This window comes from Gambusia affinis, linkage group LG02 (assembly GCF_019740435.1).
Source record: "Gambusia affinis linkage group LG02, SWU_Gaff_1.0, whole genome shotgun sequence".
Taxonomy (NCBI): domain Eukaryota; kingdom Metazoa; phylum Chordata; class Actinopteri; order Cyprinodontiformes; family Poeciliidae; genus Gambusia; species Gambusia affinis.
The window spans coordinates 26,672,416-26,693,151 of record NC_057869.1 but is presented as its reverse complement, the minus strand read 5'-3'; the positions used below and the strand labels follow the sequence as shown (position 1 = coordinate 26,693,151).

The 20,736-nt window shown below is 39.0% G+C and overlaps 1 protein-coding gene and 1 long non-coding RNA gene across 6 annotated transcripts in view; both read left to right on the top strand.

Annotated features, from left to right (window-relative positions):
* The window catches only part of trpm7 (transient receptor potential cation channel, subfamily M, member 7), a 42,088-nt gene extending 25,817 nt beyond the window's left edge, over positions 1-16,271 (top strand). The window contains exons 20-40 of one of the 3 annotated variants that reach the window (XM_044096881.1): positions 1,089-1,217; positions 1,389-1,640; positions 2,915-3,089; positions 3,201-3,333; positions 4,589-4,767; positions 4,863-4,995; positions 5,515-6,731; positions 7,039-7,127; positions 8,718-8,808; positions 8,918-8,979; positions 9,078-9,115; positions 9,289-9,317; positions 10,019-10,072; positions 10,489-10,533; positions 10,657-10,722; positions 12,590-12,873; positions 13,072-13,154; positions 14,042-14,247; positions 14,338-14,389; positions 14,478-14,584; positions 15,273-16,271. In XM_044096881.1, the coding sequence (XP_043952816.1) occupies positions 1,089-1,217; positions 1,389-1,640; positions 2,915-3,089; positions 3,201-3,333; positions 4,589-4,767; positions 4,863-4,995; positions 5,515-6,731; positions 7,039-7,127; positions 8,718-8,808; positions 8,918-8,979; positions 9,078-9,115; positions 9,289-9,317; positions 10,019-10,072; positions 10,489-10,533; positions 10,657-10,722; positions 12,590-12,873; positions 13,072-13,154; positions 14,042-14,247; positions 14,338-14,389; positions 14,478-14,584; positions 15,273-15,385 (3,537 nt within the window). In that variant the 3' untranslated portion in view covers positions 15,386-16,271. Of the gene's footprint in view, positions 1-1,088; positions 1,218-1,388; positions 1,641-2,914; positions 3,090-3,200; positions 3,334-4,588; positions 4,768-4,862; positions 4,996-5,514; positions 6,732-7,038; positions 7,128-8,717; positions 8,809-8,917; positions 8,980-9,077; positions 9,116-9,288; positions 9,318-10,018; positions 10,073-10,488; positions 10,534-10,656; positions 10,723-12,589; positions 12,874-13,071; positions 13,155-14,041; positions 14,248-14,337; positions 14,390-14,477; positions 14,585-15,272 lie in introns of those variants that run through there. The other 2 variants (XM_044096891.1, XR_006368679.1) reach the window with 2 other exon arrangements.
* A 1,358-nt stretch (positions 16,272-17,629) lies between these two features.
* On the top strand, positions 17,630-19,971 carry LOC122819850. Of its 3 annotated transcripts, XR_006368677.1 has the most exons (6): positions 17,630-17,644; positions 17,932-18,085; positions 18,322-18,630; positions 18,846-18,940; positions 19,068-19,144; positions 19,375-19,971. It is a non-coding gene; the product is annotated as an uncharacterized LOC122819850 (long non-coding RNA). The 3 variants fall into 3 exon arrangements; XR_006368678.1 differs by lacking the exon at positions 17,630-17,644 and having other exon boundaries at positions 17,876-18,085; positions 18,376-18,630; XR_006368676.1 differs by lacking the exon at positions 17,630-17,644 and having other exon boundaries at positions 17,876-18,085.
* Positions 19,972-20,736: the final 765 nt, after the last annotated feature.

Genomic DNA, 20,736 nt, shown 5'->3' with positions numbered 1-20,736 from the left:
AATTCTCCGTCTTGATCCTTTGAATTCCCCTCTTAAGATTCAATTCAGTTCAATTTATTTTTGTTGCATCAATTTCCAACAAATGTCATCTGAAGGGATTTTACAACACAAACGGGTCCACTTCATATTCAGTTTTGCAGAAGTACTTTAAAAGAATCCAATAATATCCAGTTAAAAAGATTCAGTTTGATTCTGGTTGTCATATAATGGATTCAACCTAAAATACACTAATATACACAATCATTTAGTGACACTTTGACTAAAAATGAAAAAAAATATATATATATTTTTTTAGCAAATGTACTTTTTACATTTTTGTTCTGGTCAGTTAAATTCCAAATGTTTTTAAAAATCAGCATTTACAGTGATTTGACCACTAGAATGCAGGTCAAGAAGCTTTTTTATTTCTACCCTAATTTAACACCAACGGGGTCAAAGAAGGTTCACAACTGTAGAGTGAAGTTAAGCACCATTATGAATAGGACTTAAATATTTTTGTTTTAATGAAGTTGACTATTGTTAAAATTTTAAATTAATATTTGAGTAACCTTAACCCTCCTGCTTTAAAGCTGATTTTTTTATTTTATTTTATTTTGCCAGTTTGAGTTGAAGATCAACAATCTCTTCCACAGTTTTATTTTGTTAAATGTGCTGTCTTTGTAGTTTTGACAAAAGCTGTGGTGAAAACTCTACTAAACTCCACTAAAGGGGTAAAAAACTGACCAGTCTCCCTTTGCAGTTAAATAAAATCGTCCCAATGCTGAGTTTTGGGACCACAATTATCAGTAAAACTAGAGTATTTGCTGTTTTCATTGGGCTTTTTGGCCCATATTTGTTTCCCGTTAGAGAATCTATAAAAGACATTTCAATGAGAAGAAGAAGGTTTACTCTCCAAAAGATAAAATGTAGCTCCTCGACATTAAAGAGCCATTATCCTATGTCCTTGATAAAGTTCTTTGGATGCAGTCAAATCATATGTAAAAGAGCAACTAATTTCCTGTCACAAGTTTTATCTCCTTGTTGTTACCTTATTTCCCGTTTCAGCGTTCTTCTATTTTATTTGCGTCCCTTTGCTTCCTTCGTTTCAGCTTTTCTACCTGGGCTACTTGATGATGTACACGTATGTGGTCCTGGTGAAAATGAGCGACCTTCCTTCTCCTTTAGAGTGGGTGGTCATCCTCTACATCTTCACCTCCGCTATCGAGAAAATCCGCGAGGTTTGTGGAGCAAAGGCGTGCACCGTTGAAGTCATCATTCAAAAAGTTTCAATTGCAGCAACACGCCAGTCTGAATGTTTAGGACCTTTTGTTGTGAAGTTCTACACCACCCCTAACATTGTTTCCTGACTTTATCTCATCTTAAGTCGTTTCCCTTTTGTGTTTTTTCAGATGTTTATGTCTGAAGCGGGCAAAATAAGCCAAAAAATAAAGGTGTGGTTCAGCGACTATTTCAATGTGTCTGACTTCCTGGCCATCGTTACGTTCTTTATCGGTTTCGGACTGAGACTGGGTGGAGAGTCCACCTTCATCCCCGGGCGGACAGTCTACTGCCTCAACATCATCTTCTGGTATGTCCGACTCCTGGACATCCTGGCCGTGAACCAGCAAGCTGGGCCGTACGTCATGATGATCGCTAAAATGGTGAGCACATTCATTTGGACATTGGAGATTTTAGTTTCTCTCACCATTTAGCATAAAAAGTGTTATTGCAATAATAAGCTTTCATTTGTATAGACCACCTATTCTTTAACATTTTTGGCTTTTCTACCCAAGCATAAGGGAAAAAATGAGATAAACCCCCATTAAAGGTTTTTCATAATAAACAGTTAATCTCATGACAAACCAAAATGAGCTTGTTAATTTCTATTCTGATTATTATTTTTTTAATTTTATCATCTGATTTATTCTTGATATTGGTTATAAGTGGGTTCTTATTTCCTTTTTATTCATTGTTTTTTTTTTGTTGTTGTTTTGAATATTTAAAATGTCTTCAATTTCCAATGCGCTTTTCAAAATTGAAGATTGTTTCAATTGGCATTATTATGCCATTGTCAATATATTACTTGGAAAATGGTCTCAAAACAACGATGTTATTGTTTATCGGAATAATTACTGAGGCAATTTATCATCCAGCAAAATTTATGATGACAGGCCTGCTGAATACAGTATATTGAATCATTATTAATGTCGACAATATCACAATACCAAAGAACTACTTGCATGCAACATTTGGTTAGATATTGTTTTCCAGTTGCTGTGAAATAAAATTTCAGCATTTCTGTATTAGGGCTAGACAATAAATGAATAACGATATATATCAATAGACATATGATCAATATCGATAGATTTGATAGAGAATTCGATATATGAAATATTCACTGAACTCTGATTCAGAGCATTCTGGGAGATGTAGGCAGAGGAAAGACTTTAGTTGCTCACATTGAGGTAAACTAGATTTGTGGCACCAACTTACTCACTAGCCGTTTAGTTACCTAGCAACAACCTTTTGAGCAACTTGCGCAGCAGCTGTTTCAAGTTTTGCCACCGTGCCTCATAACTCCCTAAAACTGAAAAACAACGGCGTGCAGGGAAACTGTGGATAAAACAGAAAAGGTCACACAACCAGTGTGGCTGTATTTCAAATACTTAAATCAAAAAACTAATCGATAATTAACAGCTGACATGAAACGTATATATCTTGATAAGTTTCTCATCCATATCAAGCCCTAGTCTGTAGTACACTTGACTTTTACTGCCCTAAATAATGTCTGTTTCTCGTGGCCAACATGCTAAAGCTGATAAAGTGAAAGCTCCTGATTGCATTTACATCCCAAGTTGATGGACTTTAAAGTAAGAAAAATATTTCAGACGACGTAGGTCTCATGTTGCATTTACCACTTTGGCATGTCTTTCAGGTTGCCAACATGTTTTATATTGTGATAATAATGGCCATTGTCCTGCTGAGCTACGGCGTCCCGAGAAAAGCTATTCTGTACCCCAACGAGGAGCCCAGCTGGTCTCTGGCCAGAGATGTGGTTTTCCAGCCGTACTGGATGATGTACGGAGAAGTCTATGCCTATGAAATTGATCGTAAGAATTGATTATGTTGAAAATAATTAACAATTACGTAACTTCTCTTAAGTTCTTGTCAGATTATTCAGCACATGACTTGTCGCTGTAACTGGCTTCTCCTCTTCTCAGCGTGTGCCAATAACAGCGAAGCCTCAGCGAAGGAGCTGTGTTCAGACATAGTGTGGCTCACGCCTTTCCTGCAAGCAGTCTACCTCTTTGTACAGTACATACTGATGGTCAACCTCCTTATTGCCTTCTTTAAGTGAGTGCAAAGTGTTTTCAAATGAATAACGTAGTTGACTTTTTGTAGTGAGCTCCTTGAAGTTTTATTTAGATTGTTTTTATTCTTGGTAACAGGGGCAGTCTGAAGTGTTTAAATGCTCTTAGATTCAAGTTTATTGCAATCAGGACACGCTAGACTTTTTAGTTATGTCATTTTGAACGACGGCGTTAAAAAAAAAAAAACGATGATGTACCATTTTTACCCATCAAATTGTAAACACATTAACATTAATTAGGCTATTTGGCCGTATTTTTATGCGCTTTAGTTTATGTTCACTTAGTTGAACTTGAATCCAGATCCCGTCACACATAAAGCAGATGAACGCATCTAACTTTTTCTCCATAGTGACAAACCACTGACTGTGGCTCCAAAAACCTATAATAAATTCAATTAAATGACTCCACTTTAATTACCAGCACTTCACCCGCTGGGTTTTGAACGCACAAATTCCTGCTGGTAGCATTTGCAGAGAAATCTGTGCTGGTTCATCAGTCAATTGGATCTGCCTGATCCAACCCGATCAACTGAACTCTCCAAGTTTTTACCCTGTGCGCGGTCCGGACGTGCGCTTTTACGACGATTTTTTATTTTTTTGCGTTGTTTTGCTTCCCCTCAATGGACAGATGTTACGTCTGCTGCTCTCCTTCTGGGTGTGGGAGGGTAACGCCTTCCAGCTCCATTTGTTAAAACCGCAGGATGAGTTAAGTTTAATTCTTCGCAGCGGCGGGGCCGCGTCCGCATCGGTTGTGCAGTGCACTGAGCATGTTACGGTCTGATTAACTTCCGCACCTTTACTTATAAACTCCCGGTTCCTCTGTTTAGACTATAACTGGATTAACGTTGCATTCTCTTTAGTTTTCTCTGTTCCAGTACAGGAACTGGTGCCATTTCTATCAAAGGTTTGCAATGCGCTTTGTAACCAGACGCTCCAAAGTGTCCGGTCCATAACTCTTCAACACGCTGTCAGCTCCTGGTCAGAAAGACACATTTAGTTCAGAGTCTATGAGACGATGTTCAGAAAGGATATTTTTTTTATTGATTGATTTTAGTTGCCTCTGCGATAAAATCTTTGCGTAAAGTCTATAATGTCTGCCCATGTGCACCAGTCAATTATAACCTGTCAAACCACCGACAACCTTCAAATTTTTCCGTCGTTAAAAAAAGGGGGGGGGTCATATACAGAAAATATTCTGTTAACACAACCTCTAATTGTAATGTGCTTTTTGCTTTCCAGCAATGTATATATTCAAGTAAAGTCCATTTCCAATCTGGTGTGGAAGTACCAGCGCTATCACTTCATTATGGCCTACCACGAGAAGCCTGTCCTCCCGCCCCCCTTCATCCTCCTGTGCCATATATACTCCCTCTTCTGCCTGTGCAGAAAGAGGAAGAAGGAGAGCACCTATGGACCAAGTAATCATCTTTTTTCGCTCTGCTAGTTTGTTTTCCAAAATAAACCAATGTATATCATTTCACTTATTAAAACCTTTGGTTTTTATTTTTTGCAGAGCTGTTTCTCACTGAGGACGACCAGAAGAAGCTTCACGACTTTGAGGAGCAGTGTGTGGAGACGTACTTTCACGAAAGGGATGATCAGTTTCACTCGGGCAGCGAAGAGCGCATCCGTCTTACCTCTGAAAGGTGAGGCCGACTTAGGCAATCGGAGGATGAATATTATATGTGTTCACAATATATGATGCGTAAAAGTTGACATAATGTTTTTACAGACGCACTGAAATTCGTGGCAGATTTCTGATCTCATGCTAGTGATTGTTAGTTGGTGGGTAACCGTGGCAATAAGAAATTGTTTTTACAACTGCAAGTAGCTGATTAGCATCTCGGTAGGTCAAAAAATAACCTGAACTATGAACCCTAAATCCCCAGATAGCTCACAAGGAAGATTCATGGTTGCAAAGAGCAGAGAGAAGGAGGAGGAAGTGTCTTCCATCACCCGCTGATGTTGTTGAATTGAATTGAAAATAGGTCATTTTGAGTCTCCACTTCTGATGACTAAAATATAGATTTTAAATTGTAATGCCATGCTACAGTATACACTAACAAATTCTCTATACTTTTTTTGTGCTGCTAATATTTTGCGTTTTCACCTCGTTGGCCAAGTTAGTTTTGTTACCAGTGGCGACTCTCCCGTCTTGTTTCCAGAGTTGAGACGATGTGTTTGCAACTGAAGGAGGTCGGGAACAAGGTGAACTTTATAAAACGCTCCTTGCACACGCTGGACTCGCAGATCGGCCACCTCCAGGACCTGTCTGCTCTGACCGTGGACACTCTAAAGACGCTGACCGCTCAGAGGGCGTCTGAGGCCAGCAAGGTCCACACGCAGATCACCAGGGAGCTCAGTTTGTCCAAGAACGTGGTCCCGAGCATCGCGCACGTGCCAACGGACTCCAAATCGTCGGCGATCGGCAAGCGCAGCGTCAGGGCCTACTTTGGCTCTTCGTTTCCCCAAGCAGGCACCAATATCGCGGATTCCCTTTTCGGAGTCAACGCAGGAGGAGACGGCGGGATGCAAATCCGTCAGAGATTCGGGCACGGTCCCGGAACTGAGCCGGGGCCGGACCCCGCAGCGAGCACGGCGCCAAGTCCGGAGAAGAGGAGCTTATTCGGGCAGGGACACTTTGCCGCAGAGGCTGGTTCCTCCGGCAGCACGGGCGCCATCGCCCTCGTGCCGAGCGCCTCGCCCACCTCCCCTCCGGAGCGCCGTCACCAAGGCCACTCTCTCACCCAAAGCAAACTAACCCGTCCGCAAGAGCTGCACCTTTCTGACTCACCATCCAGCCTGCCCAACGCGCCCGCCCCCAGCGCCCAGTTCCGCATCAGCAGCACCCCCTCTCAGCCCAGCGGCGCCAGCCACCCCGACCACGCCCAGGACAGATTTTGCCAGCCAGACGGCACCTCTGTAGAGTTCGGGGCGTTCATTGGTGAGTACCAAAACGAAGCTCCGTCTGCTGTAGAGGAGGAAGAGAAGTGTGTATGTTTGTATCCGACTGTAGTTGTTCTCTCTGAGTCAAACTTCACTCAGCCTGCCTGCCTGCTTGCTAGCGCTGTAACGCCTGAGAACCCAAAGGGGTTAATGTGGGGGGGTGTTAGCGGGGGTTACATAAACGAAGCATTCAGCGACGAAGAGGGCCGATCTGCTAGAAGGTCTCCACAAACCAAAGCTCTAGAGGCATCGCCGCCGTTGGATCACGGCCTTGAAAATGGCGTCCAGCCTCCTGCTGCGGTCCCCAGTCGACCCCACAGACGGAAGAGGAGTGAATGTGATCCTCCAGGACGGCCGTCTTCTGTCCGCAACACTCGAAACGGGTCAGAAGGTCAACGAGACGAGAAGAAAACCGCAAGAAAGCTAAACATGAGAGGTTTGAGTTTCAGTCTGAGCTTATGGGATGCATCTGCCGGGTGCTGGGGCTTCTTCATCTGCTTTTTCTTTTCCTCTGTCTACTACGAGTGACTTGTTTTTATGTTCCTGGGTGTGGCCAGATTTCACTCAACGTCAGTTTGAGCTTTTGAAGAGTGATTTATGTAATCGTGTTATATTTCGTGGTGTACGTTTGTCACTTGGAGGTTAGAGGAAAAAATCTGACATTGAAGCTGAGATTACTTCACCATTATCGGAGAACAGTTGGTAGTTTTTCCAAGTTGGACTAATCTTCTATTTGGACTCAGGACATAAAGACAACGTGGATATGCAGCACTCTACGCCCAAAGAGACCTCCAGCAGACAGCAAAGCTCGGCCACACCAATCAGATCACAGGTGTGTATATTGGAATCTTAAAATTTTTATAGGAACATTGATCAGGGAATTCATTTTTACTAATATTTGGATGTGATTGGTCATACTATAAAGCAAGGTACAATAGTAATTGCGGCTGAAACAATTAATTGTGAGTTGATTATTATTGAAATAATCAACTAGTAATCAATTAATCGCCAGCTGGAGTGTTCAGACTCAAAAAAGGCCATTTGCTGAAAATTAAAAATATATTCAGAGAAGTAATTAAGCCAAAGTTGCACAAAATACATATACAATCCAATTATCGGTTCAAATTCACTAAAGGAATGCTGTCATTGTATTGTAGGCAATAAATATTTATTTTCTTATTTTAAAAAGGAATTTAGTTATTTATTTCCACCTTTGAATATATTTCTAATATTTATAGAAAAGTCTTCAGTAGTTTAATAATAAAATCTCCAAATTGTGCCACTTTTTATCCAATTAATCGATTAATCATCTGAATAATCAATAAATTGGCTTCTAAAATAATTGTTAGTGGCGGCCCTAACAGTAAAAGAAGAATAAAGTTGATGAATTCACATTGTTGTGAATCTCCATGTTGCATAATTGTTAGTGGCGGCCCTAACAGTAAAAGAAGAATAAAGTTGATGAATTCACATTGTTGTGAATCTCCATGTTGCAGGATGTTTTTGTGGTTGCGTACCTGAAGGCATCCATGCTCATTTAAGGCACAAAGAATGCAGCACTGGTGCTGCTGTCCAAAATGTGGAGACCGTTTATTTTAAACATTAACCTAATGAATAAGTTAACGTTCATTAACTTAACTTCCTTTTCTTCCCATGTTCAGGTGTCTGCAAAACATTTGAGTCTAAAGTCGGTGCTGTTTGAGTGCCCCCAAGTGGTCAAATAATTATAAGCTTAATTAATCAGAAAGTAGGTTCATTATAGATCTCTGTATCATCTTCAATGCAGACAGAGCTTCTGCATAGCGTAGCATGAGGTTAAATGATGAAGTTGCTTTAGCTTTTGAGTAGCATTTGTAAATGACTTTATAATAGAGCATCTAAATAGTGTTGTCTCAAATTTCTTCGGTTTTTTGTTTTATTATACTATTAAAGTTGTCAAAATTTAATATAAAGATGACTGAAGTAAATTAAATTGTATTAAATTAAAAAGCTGTCCAAACCAGCCTGGCCTTAATAATATTATATCATTCTTTATTATTATCAATCATAATAAAGTCCCATCTGTATAGCATGAGGCAGATTAAAAGATCTCAAAAAAGCAACGTATATCATGACCCTCTCTAGAGAAATTAAAGAACAGATGAGAAAGAAAATGCAAATTACTCCTTGTGTTTTTGGTTTATTGTACAGAATTAAAAATGGCAACCATGGGAGCTAAAAGATGACACTTTTACAAACTTTTGTAAATAACAAAAGTTTATTGTGAGCCAACATGTATCATGTTGGTTGTGTTGTATATGACCAACAATCCCTGCATATGCAGCTTTTTGCTCAGAGATAACATGAAAATCAAATCTTCTTCATCTTCTCATTCTGGTTTTTTTTTCTGTCTGCGTCTCCACTTGTTCTCTTGCGGATGCAGGTTGAAGGTCACGGTCTCATCCGAGCGGTCAACTCCTACGCTGGCTTCACAGAGTTTGACAGGACCCCGGCTTTTCTTCATCCAGACTCAAGTAAGTTTGAAAACGAGAACTACAAATTAGATCTTCTAGTTCTGTGTCCTCCCTTCAATGGTAACAATGATGTAGCAACGATTTCTGATGGTTTATTGTGTTTGTGTAGCTCTGACAAAGAAGGACAGGAGTAGAGTTTCAGCTGAAGACATCCCTAGAGCAGCAGTACTAGTAAGAGCTTGTTGAGTGTGTGTGTGCATGTGTGTGTGTGTGTGTGTGTGTAAAGGTTGACATGTGGATTTGTGTTTAACATGTTGCTTCTCTACCAGGAAAGGGTTCAGGTGAAATCAGCCCAAGCCAGCACCCTGTAAGTGTCTGTTTAAACATCACCTTTCCACAAATCTAGCTTTACAAAAGCTTCGACACAATAAAGTGGAAGTGGTGACAAATTAAATCAGGGTTCTAATGACTGGTTCACTGATCAGTTCTCTCTCTCTCTCTCTCTCTTTCTTTCTATTTTTCTGTCTCTCTGTCAATCAGGAGACCTCCTGAGGAAGAAACATTAAATGGTAAGAACTGTTGTCGCTCTGTTGGCATATTACCGATACAGATATCTGAGGATTGGTATCGACCGATACAATCTGATATAGAAAAACAGAACTGACTGAAAACCTTTCTTCTAGTTTTATCATGAATATACTGAATCAGACATTTATTAACTCTGTACCAGTACAGCACACTTAATTTCCACAAGTAGTTTCACAAGCTTGGTCAAACGTGTAAAACAAAACAACTTTAATTTGTTCGGTCAATGCAATTAGGAAAATTAGGAAATGCAATTAGGAAAATGCCTAATTTTCTAATTAGGAAAATGCAACAGCCAAAGTAAAATAAATAAATAAAGAATCTGACAAAAACAGCAGGTTGACTACCTTGGTCAAACATGTACATTTGTTTCAATCTCTGGACCGATACAGATTTTTATATCAGTTTGGACGCTTACCTTTCTCAGGATCTTTTGAGTGTGAAGTTCTCTAAACTTCAATCTTGGTTAAATAAAAGACGGAGTGGAATCTGTGGTGTTTGTACAGTTCAGGCTGGATTTAAGGCATTTTACAATAAAACAAAAAAGTAATTATTCTATACCAGAAACATCTTGTATTTAATGCCAACCTTCACTTAATGCTGACCATAGTTTTTTTTTTTTTTTGTTTGTTTGTTTTTTTGTGAATGAGACCTTTACTTATCTGCTCCTCTTGTGTGGTTACAGCTGCTGTTTCCCTTTACTCGGCACGCCACAGCCACCTCGGAGCCAGGAAGGACTGTGAGTCTCCCTACAAGATAAACTAGTTGACCTCATTTAGACCAAAGATATTTATTAGCGAGTCTAATTTTTACATTACACTTTTACTTTTTTAAAACGTTCCGTCAATCATGTTTGTTTGGGGGTTTTTTTTCATTCACTTTACAAATATGCAAAATGTTGTGTTGGTCTGTCACATAAAATCCCTCCAAAATTCTTTGACGTTTGTGTTTGTAACATGACAAATTTTGAATGCTATGTAAATTTGTAACAACTATTAATACTACCTGTTGCATCAAGCCGTTTTAGATTGTTTTCTTGGTTTTTAATTATGTATGGCCATCTAGTGGTTGGCGCCGGAACTGCTCAGGATTACTAAAATCTGGCTAGATGAAGTCTAAGTCTGGTTAAAGAGGCATTCATTTCTGTTTCTTCAGCGATCGGCTCACCGTTCAAGCCTATGGAAAGCTATCAGTACTCAGGTGAGGTTACTACACTGGTGTTCAAACATTTCCACTCGGTTAATAATAAATACTTGTTATATATTATTCAGTAACTTATATAAGTAATGAGCAAGTCTTTGCTTTTCACTCTTCTTCCTCCAGCTGTGGAGCGCAACAACTTGATGAGGCTGTCTCAGAGCATCCCCTTCACTCCTGTGCCCCCTAGAGGTGAAAACACTATAATGCACCAGTCCTGACGTTTCTGACCGCTTCATTAATAACCAGCCAACTGTTTGAGAATGAGGAAGCATGAAGACAGATAAGAGGTCTATTCTAGTCCTGCTGCCATTTGCTTCGCAGTGAATGTGCAAAGTGTTGGTACTGCCTTGAATGTTTTGTCTGTTTTTTACAGTTATTATGACTTTAAAATTAGATTGCTTCTTCTTTTTAAAGTGGAAGTGCTGGTTTTGACTTTGAGGATGTGAGGTTGTTTTTTTTTTATTAGTAAAATAACTTAAGTCATGTAGAGGCAAATGGTGGTTGTCATGGTGCTACCCTCTTAAAACCATTTTGTATGCAGATCCTTTAAAGGATAGGTAAAAATGTATATAATTATATAAAAACTAAACTGGAAAAGCTTAATATTTTTATTAGGAAAATATCTGAAATCCTGGGAAAGGTTTTAGGAGATGAAAAACTAAAACTATTCAGCATGTTTTATTTAAAGAAGGTTTTATGCGTTTGGCCTTTTTAGTTTCTTTACCAAGGTACAAAAAGCATCACACATGTAGGCGGTTTAACAGCTCAGTCTCACAATGACAAGTTTGACTTGTCGCTTTATCTGTTCCTCTTTGGTATTTACATTATCTTAACTGTGCACTTTATTGTTCCACAAGATTGTAAAATGAGTTTATTATTGCGTTGCATGCAAACTCGCAGCTATTTTCCGTCTCTGATTCAAAGCAGCGTAACTCAGCTGACCTCTGCATCATGACTCTGCTGAGAGACTCTCGCCTCTAGATTAAATGAGGCCGAGTTACAAACCAGAGGAACTCGAGCAAAGGTTCTCAGTTCTAAACTAACACAAAGAATTCACATCCTGATTTTTATTTTAGCAACTTGCCGTTTTCTTTTTTATTTCTAATTGATTCTGTACTGAAACAGTTTTGTTATGGATTATTTTTGACACTTTTTTTTTTTCTCCACTTCTCATTCCATTTTCCATCTTACTGTTACTTTTTAACTACAGACCCCATGAAATGGGAGGGAACAAAAACGTGCTGCAACTACTTGTTTACTTTTTGGGAACAAGATAATTTGCATTGTTTCAAAGACAAGTGTAATCTAGAACAAAAACTGTTATTTATTGGCCAAAGTTTCAAAAATTTAAATAGGTAGCATGTATAGCTAAGTTTTAAAACATTTTCAAAGCTCATGCAGCGTTGGAGCGTAGGCCATTATTTTGGTAGGAGCAGCCAAATTAAGAGTCTTTTGCTAAGAATTGCTCCATACCGAACCACAAAGAATAGGATTCTAATTCAGGTTAAAATAAAAAGCGAATTGGACTTCCCCATGTTTGTGAGATGCTGACAAAAACAGCTGCTAATGAACAGAGAACTGCTTTTGAAATCATCTTGTTCAAACAGCTTTTTTTTTTTTCTTCTCCTGATGTTAACAGATTGGTTCCGTAGGAGGCGAAGAACATTTCCTTTTAGACTGTTTTTATTTTATATATATATATAAAATTGACCTTTCTTTTACGGCTTGCATGCTATGCATTTCAGCTCTTTGTTTTGTTTTGTTTTTAATTCATTTCCTTGTTCCTGCAGGTTTTGTTCATCTTTGTAGTTTAAACATTTTGCCTGACAAGTTAAAATCCCAGGCAGTGAGCCTAGTATCTATTATGTTGGCAAAAATTGCGCTCGGTGGAAGAAGCAGCAAATGTCGGGTGAAATTTTAACCCATCCTAAAAGACAGTGACATTTGGTTGGCAGTTGATGAGATGAGCGCTTGGAGAGAATGATCTAAAAACTGCGGATAGAAATAATGTGCACTCAAACCGGTGGCTCTGACATCCTGCTCTGTGTGGCTGCAGGGGAGCCGGTGACGGTGTACCGTCTGGAGGAGAGCTCCCCAAACACCATCAACAACAGCATGTCCTCCTGGGCCCAGCGGGGCCTCTGTGCCAAAATAGAGTTTCTCAGCAAGGAGGAGATGGGCGGAGGACTCCGCCGGGCTCTGAAGGTCCTTTGCACTTGGTCAGAGTACGACATCCTGAAGCCTGGACACCTTTATATAGTCAAGTCCTTCCTGCCTGAGGTGGTCCAGACATGGCAGAGCATCTACAAGGAGGAGACCGTGTTGCATCTTTGTCTCAGGGTGAGAGTATTTAGATGTACTTTGTGCTACACTGCAATAAAAGGTCTGGGTGTTTCCTCAAAGAGGAGAGATCCAAGAAATTCCAAACCTTAGCAACAGATTTTTCACGCTCAGTGTTTTTTGTTTCACTGCATTTCCCGAATCAATTGCGCCATCCTGTGATTTTTGGTAACTTTTCTTTTTCTTTTATCTCTCAAGGAAATTCAACAGCAGCGGGCTGCTCAGAAGCTGACCGTTGCCTTCAATCAAATCAGGCCAAAGACGATTCCTTACTCACCGAGGTAAGCAATCACATCCTGTTCATAGAAACCTGATTATTCATTCATTCCCGGTTATATTTAGTGTGTAGCATTTTCTGCTCCTCTTGCAGCTTGTCTAACCTCTGACATTGAAAGGGAACCCCATGTCAGTTCTTCAACAAAATAGTACATTGCGTTAGCGTAATGTCATTTCTGAAGCCTTTTACCGGACCCCATCTGTACCAATGGTTTCTACACTCGCATCGTCTAATTGAATGCTTTCCCATCTTTCTGTGTTAGTAAAACTTGTTAACAATAGTGCCATTTTATTTTCATACTTGTACAGAGAAATGCAGTCGAAAGCAAGAAACTTTTTTTTTTTTTTAAACAATCATTGATCACGCCATGCCGATAAGCTAACATATGGACAGAAACACTCTTCAGTGCGGAAGTTCTTTCTTGGGAGAAGAAACAAAGTTGACAATCAGTTACAGAGAGCAGAAGATGTGTAGGAAGCAAAATAATTTTATTTTACTACTACGAGAATGTATTATCAAAATATTTCAACATAATCTGGATGAGAAAATTTTTTTTTGCTTTGGTAGAGGTGCTCCAGTTTCTGGCCGATTACCTATCTTTAAAAAAAATAAACCTAATGATACCACAAAGGACTGTAATCAACATCAGGTTAGTAGTTTTCATAGGTTTGACTCGTCAGTCGAACATTTTCTTTAGATGATTGTAGATGAGATGCTAAAGTTTATAAGTCTTATCTCATTAAGATTTTAGAAAAGAAAGAAGTTGTTTACCACATCAGTTGTCATTATCAAAACACCTGACAATCCTGTTGTAATCAGACGTTGCTGCCGTTCCTGTCCTTTAGAAATGATCACTGGTCTTGAGCCGCGCTCATCATTCTGTGTGTTCAGGTTTCTGGAGGTGTTCCTGCTGTACTGCCACTCGGCTGGCCAGTGGTTTGCCATAGAAGAGTGCATCACCGGCGAGTTCAGGAAGTTCAACAACAACAACGGGGACGAGATCGTTCCCACCAACCTCCTGGAGGAGACCATGCTGGCCTTCAGCCACTGGACATACGAGTACACCCGGGGAGAGCTGCTGGTGCTCGACCTGCAGGGTAAGACGCGTGTATACGCGCCGAGGCCGCATTTATTTCTTTTAAAAATTTGCTGTTTCTTGTGTCTAATAAGGCCGCTTTCATTTGCAGGCGTCGGGGAAATCCTGACAGATCCGTCTGTCATTAAGAGCGGGGAGAAAGGGTGAGCAACATCGAATCGCCACTTTCTCTCTTAATTCCAATCAAGTCGAGAGTTCAGGAGCTGACTTATCCCTCTGTCTCTGCTGCAGATCGTACGACATGATATTCGGACCTGCCAACCTCGGAGACGATGCCATCAGAAACTTCCGGACTAAACACCACTGCAACTCCTGCTGCCGGAAACTCAAACTTCCGGGTGAGACCAGTTTTCCAGCTGCTGACCGGTTGCTTAATTTCATATTGGAATTGTTGGCAACACTTTATTTGAAGGGGTTTGCATAAGACTGACATGACACTGTTATAAACATGACATAGCATCTATTATGAACATAAAGGAGTCTTTATATGAATATTTGACTGTTGTCATGAAGTGTCATTCTGTAAATGATGACACTTTAAATGCATAGCTGTACTAAAGCTTCCATTAAAAGTGTCAACTTTCCACTAATAGTGTCGTTATTTACCGAATGACACTTCATGTCAACAGTCAGACATTCACAAACACTCCTTCATGTTCATAACAGATGTTATGTCTGGTTTAGGACACTGTCATGACAGTCTTATGCACTTCTTCAAATAAAGTGTTACCAAATTGTTTAGTCTTCCATCAATTTTTTCTTATAACAAATATTAAATTACTCTGCACTAAAATGCTGTTTTATTATTTTTTAAAAAAGTATTTCCCCCCTCCCAATGTTGCATTTTTACCTTATTTTAACTGCTTTAAATAAAAGCTACAGAGATAAAAAAAAAAAAAAGTTGGAAATATGTAACTGCTGCACAATTTTTTGCAGTGAACCAGCCAAAGTTGATAAATTGTTTGACTTTTAACCTGCCATTTATCATATCTGCTTTTCTTTTTTTTTTTTTTTTTCCCTTATCAGACCTAAAGAGGAACGACTACACACCAGATAAGGTTACCTTCCCACAGGATGACCCGCCCAACCCAGGGGGCGGAGTCAAAGATTCCCGCCAATCAATGAGACTGATGCTCTGATCAGTGAGATAGTTTTGTGTGTGTTGGTGTGTGTTTTTGAGTTGTGTATTATTATTTTTTCCATGTATTTCAATCAAAGCCAAGGAGCAGGAAGGAGAAGCCAACGAACTGGAAGAATTGCCGCTGTGTTTCTTGTGCATGCAGACATCAGCTATCGTAATCGTTCTGTTTTTAGACACCAGGGGAGGATTTTTAAAAGGATTTTGTACACGTTTCTGAACGTATATGTACTTATATATACACATATACGTACATATGTGTAAGCTGGACATATCAACAGGTACAGTATGATTGCGGAGGCTTTATTTATTTTTGAAGTTTGAGAAGTTGCCTTGTTTCACCAACAAAAAAAAAGCGTTTTAAAGAACAAAATCAAGTGTATTGTAGATCTGTTACAGCAGCTTCAGACAGGACAACCTGCTAAGACAGAGTTGCTGCAACATTGCAGATTGCCACCGGATCACGGTTTTTTTAATGTTTAAAAACTTGTATCCTTTTTTTCTTTTTTTTTTTTCTTTTTAGCTAATGATAAGAAATACATGAATTTAAAACTCTTGTAAAAAAAAATAATGATTAAAAAAATACTATGGGCAGATTGCAATGCAACTTTTACAGAAAAATATGTATGTAATTTTATTGTATTGAAAGTGTGTCCATCAGAATTTTCCTTTTTAGTTTTATTGTTACAGAGGTACTATTGCTATATCTTTGTCATCAGCTATTGTATGAGCAAACACTACAATCCAGTGTATCTTATAGATACAGATATGTGGCATGAGCTCAACAGATTGAAATATTTTATTCAGGGGAACTGACGAACACAAGGGTATTACTGTATACATTTTGTACTGAATATCATTTTAAACAAATAAAATGTCAAACATCATTGTTTCTAAAGCTTGAAAATGATTTTTTTTTTTTGTCTTTATTGATACTTGTCCTGCTTCAAACAACAAAAAGTAACATTATAACAGACCCCCAGTGTTTGGATTTCTGTTTCAATAAGTGCAGTCGAAAGACTTGAATAGATGCACCGATCACGTTTGTTTTTTTTCTGGCCAATACCGATTTTTCTAGTTTTTATTTCTTTGTTTTTAGATCTGACCTATTAATCACAGATTTACAACGCAGAAAATGTTGTGCAGAAACTTCTTTGAACTAAGAATTTTAACGCAGACAGAAAATTGATTATGCCTGTTTAGGAATCAATGAATTATAATGTCACACTTTCACTGAGCTCAAGCATGAACATGCATAATTGGGGGATTTAGAGCATTTCATCTGCTTGTCACTGATCAGAGCTGTCCAATTTTGCTGTCTAAACAATGGTAAATGTTTGTCCTCAAGAAATTTCTGCCTCTGTTGAATTTTGGTGTCGGACCCGTTTTGCAACCATGCAAATTTGATCTAGTTTGGTCGAATAACCTACCTTGTCAGAAGCAGACTTGGAAAGTCTGGGAGAATGAATGGGCTTTTGAAATTCTCAGGCTTATTACTTGCTGGAGAAAGAAAATGAATCTGTTGTTCTGCACACGTATCTTTTGACATCACCTGCCGGTATTGGAATCCACACACACACACACGATACCTTCTCTTGTGCTGCCTCTGATCACACCGACGGGATCGCTCACCGGCGTACCTGTGTGATAACTTGCTGCTGAAAGGCCTGGGATGTGCAGGTGCTCCTCTGTAAGGTCAGCGATAGATATGTGGTGTGAGATTTGCATTTCTGAAGTCAGAAGAGATGCTTCTTTACCTCAGTCAAGTAGAGTAGAGAGCTAGCCTGGGTGAAGACATGTTGTGGCACACGACTAACTAGCCTTAGCATTTGTGGTAGGGTATGCTGTGATGACTCAGCTGCATCACAGAATGAAAGTGGGGGGGGGGGAAAAAAGGGTTACAAACTGCAGTTTTCAAAATTTAACATCTTGAAATTGGGCCTCTTGTCTGTTTAGAAACTCCTGCTCTCAAATTCCCCTATCATGAAGTCCTCTACTGAACTTCAACAATGTTTTTAACAGTGTTGCACTGGGAAGTAGCTGGTATAATGAGCTCAGCAGCTATGCAGTTCCACCAGGTGTATGCTAGTTGCTACTGGCTAGTCTGAAGGAGCTGATTGGAGGAGGGCTTCTCTGAGAGGTGGATGCTCAGAAACTGGCAGAGCTCGGTCCACCCAGGCGTTTGGTACAGCTGAATGGTTGCCACGAGAGACAAAATCATTTCTCAAACATGCGTGAAAGAATCGAGGCGACACTCCAGGTAGGTTCTTGAGGGAATAAAATTATTACGTTGTAAAGCTCAAAAGACAATCAATTTTATATAACAGTGCACCTTTGAAATCATCTATCGAATGTGAGTCAGTGCTACACAACATAAACAAAATACAAGTAGTAAAATGGAAAACAATATATAAAAAAATCGAAGAGGCGTCTTTTAACAGTTAGTATGATCACCGATGATGGCGGATGTATGGTTTTGCTCGGGTAAGTTCCAGTGCTAAGGCCCTCCTCTTGACTCTGATTGGTTGTTTTCCGACGTTTACTCAGACGGCAACAGGTGTAATTTCTGGTACAATGCCATTTTACGCCAAAAGATGGCAGTAGTGGTGCATGAGCGCGAGATTGACTTCCAAGCCGTAGGAGGCGTCAAACGTCACCACGTGCCCGTTCAAACCGAGCCTCGACGATGGAGAAGTTTTCTGTAAGTTAAGTACAGTACCTTATTAACATATATTCTATTTTATTATAAGTATTTATTATAAGTGTATTTATTATAAGTAACTGTTAATCGGTTACTTATAATAGTAATAACAGTTATCCTAGATGCTAACTACCATTAGTCACCGGTAGTCCGAGACGTTATCAGCCGTTAGCATCTTTGCAGAAGAAGTTAGACTGTAACGTTTTAAGTTCTTCGTCTGCATTGTCTTTACGCAGAACAGTCACCGGCGTCGCAGCCTCTACTAGAGAATCTGATTTCTGTCTTCATAGAATAAAGACGCTCTGTTCCATACAAATTAGTGTGTAGCAAAGTGAGTCTGGGCGACTTGTGAAAGCTGAGTGAGGCTGCACCGCAGCTCTACAGACTCCCACAAGGCGTGGCTTCGCCGTTTGGTAGAGAGAAGTTATTTTTTTTTCTCTCTGAGCATCTCATTCCTGTGAGCTGAGCACTGAGAGTTCACAAGAACTCTGCCCTCATCACAACTTCTCCTGCAAAACCATGAAGACGATCACTATTGAGTATTGGTAAGTTTTTTGTTGTTGTTTTTTTTTTTACCTCCGCTTCCTCTTCTTTTAACACATGTACTGTTCCATTTTCATTTGGAAATATCACATTTTTATTTGGATTTTTATGCTGTGCCCTTTTGCAGTATAGCTTTCTGCAGCATTATGAAACTGAAGAGTGAGAGGCCGGTTATCTATAGCTCTAATTTGGTTACCTTGTCTGTTTGCTGTTACAGTAAAGACTGAAGTTATGCATACCGCTACCAGGAACTAGCCGGCGTTCTCCGGCAGATTCCTGGAGTGAAGGTAAAAGGAGTCGCCGGGAGGAAAGGTATTATTTTTTATACATTATACAGTATATTCAATATACAACCTATATATGTATATATATATATAATTATTTTTTTGATTAATGTTTTGATTAATGTGTCATCTTTTTCTTTTTTTCTCCTCCATAGATAGCTTCGAGGTATCCCTGGAGGATGAACTTCTCCACTCAAAGCTAGAGACGAAGTCGTTTCCAGATCCTGAGCAGGTTTGTGGCTTAACTCAAACTTTCTATTCCAAAGCACATCTTTAAAAAGCTGAATAGGATCTGCCTTTTGCTGACCAGTCATTTCACTTTGTTTTGTTTTGGATATATATATATATGTATATATATATATATATATATATAAAAGTTAACATGTAATTCGCAACGTGTTTATTTGAAGTCGAAAACAGGAGAGTCACACTCGCTTGCATGCCTTTGCGTCTCATGTTTAGATGGCGGACCAGGTGATGGAGAAGGTTTCCGATGGAAAAGCCAAGAAGAAATCCAAGAGACGGATATGCTCTGTCCAGTAAAAAGGTGGAGAAACAAACAGTTATAGTCACACCGGCAAAAAACAAACAAACCGTAAACCTGTTATGTGCGTCTGGAGTATGAAAATTAGAGTAAGGATTTTAATAAGTGGATGCAAAATCTGTGTGTACCAAACTGAAAATATCTGATCCGTCTCTGTCGCGGCTGTGAATATAAACAACACCTTTGTGAGAGCGGCTGTCTGGGTCCAGGCGGCGATCGACGCCTCTTTTTATGAATGCACACACCTAAAACTCAAGTGGTGTGTGCACGATGCAAGACGAGGAGCTTCTCGACCGCCTGGAGCCCGATGGTCTGCTTCAGTCCCATCAAAGTCATGAGAAACGGGGGGAAGGAGAGGAGATGCTCCTTAGAGTGGACGACCAGGACTCTCAGGAACAGTCACTTAATTTATGCAAGACGTATTTGATGTTTTTATGATGTAAAATATCTCATTAATATCCGTTTTCCTCTGTCAAAAGATAATTACAGAGGAGCAATAAAACCATCAAATCTGGGCTCATTATCTATTTTATATTTAACCTGATCTCTGACCCACTTCTCTTCACATAATATCCTGCTGGCCAAAAATAAGCTGCAGAGCTGGGAAACATGTTTTTCAGATTGTGTGTTATACCCCACTTGGGAACAGGGAAGCCTGGGAACATAAGACCAATAATGCCTGTACTTAATAAACATTTTAATAGCACATGATATTCAACACATGTGTTTATATATATATATATATATATATATGTATATGTATATATATATATATATATATGTATATATATATACATATATATATATATATATATATATATATTCCCCCCAAGGCAGATAATATTTGATTAAAACCATTAATTTGGGTAAAGCAAAAGTTGGTTTATGTTAGCTTAGCTTTGTTATAATATTAAATATTTCTTCATCAAACCAACTGCATAACATTAAAAAGAAAATAAATGAATTCTTGTCATCAGATGTAAAAGTTTTTTTCTTAAGTAGACAAAGCTATAATTTCCCCTGAACTTTTATTTTCTGTTATTTTATTCTGTTAACGTCCTGCTCATAGTTTTTTTTTTTTACTTTCAGTTACTGTAAAAAAAATAAAGTAAAATTATATATATATATATATATATATATATATATATATATATATATGTATATATATATATATATATATATATAACAACATTATTATTGAATATGTTGAACTTTTCTTTGTTTTTGCCTGTTTTTTTTTTTGTTAATTTATTTGGACATGAAGTAAGAGACAGAATGTT